The sequence below is a fragment of the Rhipicephalus microplus genome, chromosome 2 (genome assembly GCF_043290135.1).
Source record: "Rhipicephalus microplus isolate Deutch F79 chromosome 2, USDA_Rmic, whole genome shotgun sequence".
NCBI classification, from domain to species: Eukaryota; Metazoa; Arthropoda; class Arachnida; order Ixodida; family Ixodidae; genus Rhipicephalus; species Rhipicephalus microplus.
In genome coordinates, this window is record NC_134701.1 from 198,479,540 (window position 1) to 198,486,510 (window position 6,971).

General features: G+C 45.9%; 1 protein-coding gene across 1 annotated transcript; it reads right to left on the reverse strand.

Moving 5' to 3' along the window:
- Positions 1-396: 396 nt before the first annotated feature.
- Positions 397-1,377, reverse strand: LOC142793265 (uncharacterized). Its single transcript, XM_075885769.1, has one exon. It carries the CDS (start codon positions 1,375-1,377, stop codon positions 397-399), a length of 981 nt encoding a protein of 326 aa, XP_075741884.1.
- Positions 1,378-6,971: the final 5,594 nt, after the last annotated feature.

Below are 6,971 nucleotides of genomic sequence, written 5' to 3' on the forward strand. Positions count from 1 at the left end.
CAAAGTTACTTGAACTGGTCTTCGACGCGTACATCGACCACCATGTTTGGTGCCAAACACGTCGACGGTAATGTCGATTTCTCCCAGCACCTTTAGGTTCAATTTTCTGGAAACGTCTTCTCTGATAAAAGAGCGCTGGCTACCGTTATCCAGAATGCCTCTCATGTAGCAGGAACCCTTTGCGCCATTTAACCATCCTCTGAATATTTACAATAGTATTGTATCGAGGCTCCTATTGCTATCTGACACAGCGTACATGGAGGTACCGCTCGTAGCGTGTTGACCTGGCGTCATTATTTGAACAGCTTTACTAGCCTGCCTAGAGAACATCAAAGAAGCATGTGTTCCATGACAATGTGAGCAGCTCACCTTCCGTCGACAGTCTTTTGCTCGATGTCATTTTGTAGTACATCTGAAGCAGCAGCCAGTCGTCGACAGAAGACGCTTTTTTTCTGAGTCAGGAAGCGATGCGTCGCAGTCCAGCATTGAGTGTGGCTTCTGGCAGAAAAGGCAAGCCTCCTCTTTCGTAACAGCACTGTTATAGAGGACTGCAGCTGATGCTGTCGTCTGGTTCTCATGGCTGCCGGAAGTCTGCTGATCACTGGTACAAGTAACTCGTCGCTGGTAGCTGGTGAGCTTTCTGCACTGGACCTCGATGCGTAGGTACTTGAGCAACTGTTGAAGTTCTTCCGAGCTCGGCGGGTCGTTCGCACTTGACCCTGCAAGTTGCCATCGTCGGTGATATTGCACCATTATGTCTTGTGGAATCGCTTTCATTAGTACCTCGCACATGGCAAAGTAGCAGGATTCCGAGACGCCGAGGCCTTTGAGCCCTCTTATGCTGACTTGAACATAGTAGTAAAGGCTTCTCAGGGCACTAGCATTCGCCGACGTAGTGACGGAACGTAGAGTGCAAAGATTTTCGAGATGCTTCTGCTCAACCATGCACACGTCTCCGAACCGCTCCTTAAGTATAGAAACGGCGTCCTCATAACTGTTGTCGGTTGTGAGTATGCCTACAATAGCCTTTGCTGCAGGGCCGTCGAGAAGAGATTGGAGGTAGTGAAACCGATCGATGTTATTGAGACGCGGGTTTTCGTGTACGGTGTGTCGAAAGAGGTCCCAAAATGATAGCCATTTCGTGGGGGGCCCATCGAATCTCACTAGGTCTAGCTTAGGAAGCCTTGCTCCTGTGCCGGCGGAAATATCTGACGAGGCTGCTTGACGTGGCAGAGAAGGGTCAGTTGGCAACTCACTGTTGTACCTGGCTGGCCGTAATGTTCGGAGAGCCAGCTCCTGTATGTGATGTTTAAGAAGGCCAACGCTCCCTGCAGTTCGGTCCTCGTACTCTAGCACCGAGTCCATGTCCACCAGCATCTAGTCATTCGTCATGTGGGCGTGCAGTGCTTCGTTAGCCTTGGTGAGCTCATCGGTGCTTTTCTCTAGGCACTGAAGAATGCTGCAGAACCCCACTGCAAGTCGAATTCATTGGAGGCTAGATCAATGGCATTGATTATCCTGAAGCTGTGCTGCCGTCTGGCTGCTCTCGTGTTTCGCAGGCGTTCCATGGTCCTCCTTGAAACCGGGTCGGGTTTCGGCACCAATGTAAAATCCGAAGGCTTATTTCGTAGAAAACCGGCTTCAAAGGACTAATACGCCTGGAGATGAAGAGCAGAGCATCTCGACGTCCGTTTATTGTAGCGCAGATCCAAGAATCACCTTACGTGCCACGCGCCATCCTTCGTCCTTCTCTTTTTCTCCTGCACCCTATGTCCACTGTTTTTAACAGCTGGTCGGCAAGAAAGTTCCGCCAGCGGCATCTTTCTGCGTAGTAGAGCTGTGTGCCTGCATTCCTTCGACATAAATTTCTAAATTGCTATGTTCTAAAGCCACAGCTTATGAAAGAAGGGGGTCGCGGAAGGGTCACTGCTCATAGTGTGGAAATTTGCTCGTCGTAGTTGGATGGATGGAGAAACTTCATTTAGAGTACTAAGACACGCGAATAGCACGCAGTGGGCTTTCCCCACGTAGATGGCAGCCATAAAAAAATCTGATATTTTTCAAAAGCGAATGTTTTGAATGTACACGGTGACTGGCACTTTGAGAAATATTTGCATGGCATGGATGTAAACTTATTCAATTTCCATCGCGGCATGTGCGATGCAGTTTTAAACGAGAAGCAGCATTGCCGGCAGCATGGTTTTGAGCTGCTGTGCGCGACGTCACCGATAAGATTCTCACTCATTGCGCAAAAGTCTGATCGAAGATGAATGAAAAAAAAAAACACTTCTTGTCGTGCGTTAGGCTGAGGGGTTAACATATCCTCGTGAAAATTAAAGTGAAATTCTGCCGCTGCATTTCTCAATAACCCAGTGAAAATTTATGTGATGTAAAACCCGACAACTTAATAATATAGAATATTGTCTGGCACAGTTACCTTGCTTCATTTGACACGTATAACGTGTTTTCGTACCTATATTGCTTCTTTAGGCCTGATACACAAAATTCTAATGCGCAATCACTTAAGGATCGAGCCTAAAGTACAAAGTAGATAAGAAAAGAAAATCTGTGCTGTTTTCAATAACACATATCAGGTATCCGATAATATGAGTTATAGCCGTGGTGAAGCGTATATGCAGATTCGCCAATGCTACAACATGCTTACAGCTCATTCGTAGTCGTACATATTACGCAGAGATCATGCACTTCTATTTTTCTGCACGCTGCGCATACACTGACATGTACCCACTCGCAGATGATCATGTCAAATGTATTTTTACCTTGACTAAAATGTCAGATCGTAAAGTTCCATCGACAAACGGTTACTGCGACCGGCCCACGATGAATACCAGTGTTTTCGCAAACAGGACGCATCACGTTATTGACACTGCACACACTACGCACAATATTCCCAGTTTCACCGCCCATAAAGGTGAATCAATATTCTCGATGCCTTTCAACGCACACTACACGCCACAGTCACCACTGCACATTTTTGAAGACGATGCCGCTGTTCCTCGCACAGGCCATCGCGTGTGTTCACTTCTCCAAGATAAAGAGCCAGCCAGGGTGGCAAATATTTCATCACGCACTTTACTGCACACCTAGATGTTCTCTGACACATACCACAGTTAATGTTGCCACTTTGAGATGAAGATTAAGCTTTCAAAAATAAAAAAAATTTGCCCCAAGCACCGAGCGACTGCGCTCCTATCAGCCACTGGCGGGAGCATTTTGCCAACCGCCACCTTGCATGTGCACCGGTGATGTCACGCTGTGACGTACCTTGGTAGAGGTCTATTTCAAGCTTGATTTTTTGTTTTAAAGTGCGCCTATTATCCGAGTAATACCTTGTTAAACGTCGTCGCTATGGTATTCCGCCAGGGAAGGCTGTACGAAGGTCCAACGAAAGTGAAAATCAGCCGTTGCGGACTGGGCGATTTAGCCTGGCTGATTGGAAAAAAATCACGCCATATCCACGGAATGAATGATGATAAGTGGGCAAAGCTCGAGAGGGGGAGATTATCGGTAAACCGTAACTGTCCCGTGAAAAGTTGGGCAATTAATTACATTCATTAGAATGACGTAAGACTGTGCATATATTATACAAATCAACTTTTATTTTGTTCTTGTTTGTTTGTTGCTTTGTTTCTTCGTTTGTTGTTTTCATTTCTTCATTGTTATGACAGCTGAATTGCAAGGTTCCTTCATTATTACGTCTTTATAATCCGTGAACTGAAGCGAGAGAGGTTCTTGTACTGGCTGCAGTAGGAAGTTCGCAAACACTAAGTCTGTGCACATCCCTTGGATCGTGGTAGGTTGCGTATGGACACATCTTAGTGCGTTTTAGAGAAGCATGTGCTGCACGGTGCAGTCATTGGCAATAAGGTCCACCCATCTGTCACTCACACTAGTGTCACCTGCTGAGTGAGTCATACAACTATGGTTATGAACCGGTCACAAGAAGATATGCATGGACAGACAGGTGGAGCTTCAACCCTACAGAGGGGTTAAAGCGGATGCAGCTGCCGACGCAGCATAAGAAAGTGGGTGTCGGTGAGATCTGTTGCCGAGGCGTATTGTCCTTTTGGCGAATGCGGAAAGTGAACTGTTTCTACTGCCTCACTTGCTAATCGTGCTCATTTGTCTCATACAAAACGCCCACTTCTAAAGCGAGAAAGCATGCATTGAGTGGCATTAACGACTTCCGGTCAAGAAGTCACTAAGGGGAGCTGCATAAAAAAGGAAGGGAGTGGTGGGGGGAAGCGGCATCCACTTAGAAACAACTTTCCCCAAGAGTCAGCAAAACAATACTACAACACAGTGAGTGGAATGCAAAAGGTAGCACACAAGAAAGGGTGAAAAACACTGTAGGTATACGATCACCCAAAAACACAGGCTCGCACATGCATCTTTGCTGCGTGTATTGCCGGCTTGATGTTAGGGTCGTTTATTTGCGCTTCAAGGCTCATAAAACAGGAACAGCACCCGGATGTTCGTTTATTCCATGTTCAACGGTGTTGAACTTGTATATTAGGTATGATTTACGCTGTTCGCATTCTCTCTGCGAGCGAAAATTTCTTTGAATTAGTGTTGTTTTAATGGAATCAAAGCTGTGCCCTTTTGACTTGGTATCTTTGGAAATGGGAAGGTTCGGTTCTGTCTTCACATGCCAGGGGTAGTTGTTGAATCTGATTCGAAAAGGGGCATCAGTTTGTCCAGTGCATTGTTTTCAATACATTCCTAGGTAGGCAATGTTTGGGGAGTCGCAGTAAAGGTCACCATGTATGATGTGTGTAAAATTACTTATGCGTACTTGCAGCCGTCGTGGTTGTTTGCACGAGGTTGCGCACCTGAAATCTGCTTTTCCTGCAGGTATGGCAACTGACTTGTTCTATTCTGTTCGTCTTAGAGTGTACGATGTAGTCCCTAACATATTCCGGGCGCTTGTATACCACCCATGGCAAAATAGTGAAGAGCTTTTTAGGCGGTTGTTTTGTTCTATGACATGGAAATGTTTTTTTAGGATCTTGTTAACATTTGGCATGTTACTGGTGAATGTGAGAATGAGGTTGCTCCATTCCTCTTTACTCTCTTTGCTCTTATGTTCTGTGTTCTGGTCATTGAAGAGCCACAGCCAACATGAAAATCGCAAAAAACAAAAAAGAAAGAATCGCAAAAAATTAATATCGGCTCACTGCGCTACTGCTAAACAATTAAGTGAAATTTTCTTTATTATGACAGGAACTACATGAACACTCAATGACTTTTTGCCATCGCCGCCATATTCCACATAAACTACAAGTTAGCAACATTCTCCGCGCGCAAAATTGCGCAAGCTAGGGTGATGAGCACTGCTCAAGCAGAGATTAAACGAGGCGGCCGATATCAGTCGCTCGGAGGGCGCACGCGATAGCATCCCACCGTGTGTTATAGACCTGCCGTCAAATGCTCAAGCAGAGAGGAAAGATGCCGTCCATCTTGAACGAGCATGAAAAGATGCGGGGGAAAGGAGGGGGGTCGCTCGAGCAGCAGCGGTGCACGTGCTATTGGCAAGCATCAGCGTACGGCTCGTAAACCGTTCTATGTGGTGCACTTTCGACAAGAAGAGATTGTGCGATAAGAGCATTTCTCCCTGGAGCGGCCGTACTTCTTATTTTACACCAGCGTTTCGAAGAGTTTTGCAATGTCATATCCAAAAGAGTTAGCTGTCAGCTGCAGCCTTCGTACTATCGCGAGGTCGTGATGTTGACAAAGGCAGCAGCTGCTGTTTTCATGACTGAACTTATTTGGGCGAAGTTGTGTCCGGAAAACAAAACGTCACTATACAAGCAATACACGCTGTAGGATGACAGAAGCAAACATAGAGCGTCGGCCGTGGACAGTCTGCGAAGCAGCAAAATGTGTTAACAATTAGACAATAATGCATGTGCAATCGAAGTTCCCAGCGTTATCGCTAGCGGCTGAGTAAGTTGCAGGACAAACTCTAATATACGCGTTGTGCGTGTAATCTCATTGGAAGGTTTTAAGACTATCTAGATTGTTCTCAGCCATTCGAGTGCGGTTCGCGCAAAGGCAGTTTACTTGGGTAATGGTGAGATAACAAAAACAGAAGTAAAGGAGGGTGTGCGGCAAGTGCTCTTGCAGTAATCGCTTCACTGGTGAAACTGATTTTTATTTTTATTTTTTTCAGTTTATATGGTTCCGCTAACAGCTTCGCTGTTAAAACATATACAGAGTTGCAAAACTAGGTATGCACACAAATGTCAACCTAACAAGATTCATGCATGAACCGAAATACGACGTGAGCGAACCAATTTGTTATGAACGTGATTGTGTCCTTTGTGTACCCAACGCGTGTAGCTCGCTCGATGATAAGACTCGACTAAATTCAGCGTTACACACGCAAATTGCCGTTTAGGCGCAGCTTGGCACGAATGGCGCAGCACTTCCACCACTGGTTGTAGTGAAATCGAAAAAAATATAGCTGATCTGAGCAAGCAAAACAAGTGAATGCTTACTCTCAAAATTCAAAAAGTGTCCGCTGCTTCCTATTCTTTTCCAGCAGTGTCACGACGTAATTCTCACCCATGCATAGAGAGGCCATGGTGAAAAGCACGCTGAAACAACGCCTAAAACCACCTTCGTGAACGAACCAAACGGAGTCATTACTAGCAGCTGTCTAAGTGTATCCGACAACGCCGACATGGAGGCTGTGTATCGTGGAGCGGTGACTTTTGCCTTATTCTGTGCCGTTTGTATCATTCATCACTTTCAACTAGCTGATTTTGTTAATGTGGACGAGCAGCCGCCCTGATTAGTTACCACACTAGCCAAGCGCGAACATATAAGCATAAACATCAAAATCGGAAAAGGCATCGTTCCGCGGTTGTACCCAGAAGCTGCGTGAAGGAAACATAGGTGTTCTGAGGGGAACCGAGAACTACAGGGTATTAGAATATGGGGTAGTG

Coding starts and splice junctions, on each gene's coding strand:
- LOC142793265 (XM_075885769.1), bottom strand. CDS start 1,377: ATGCTGGTGGACATGGACTCGGTGCTAGAGTACGAGGACCGAACTGCA.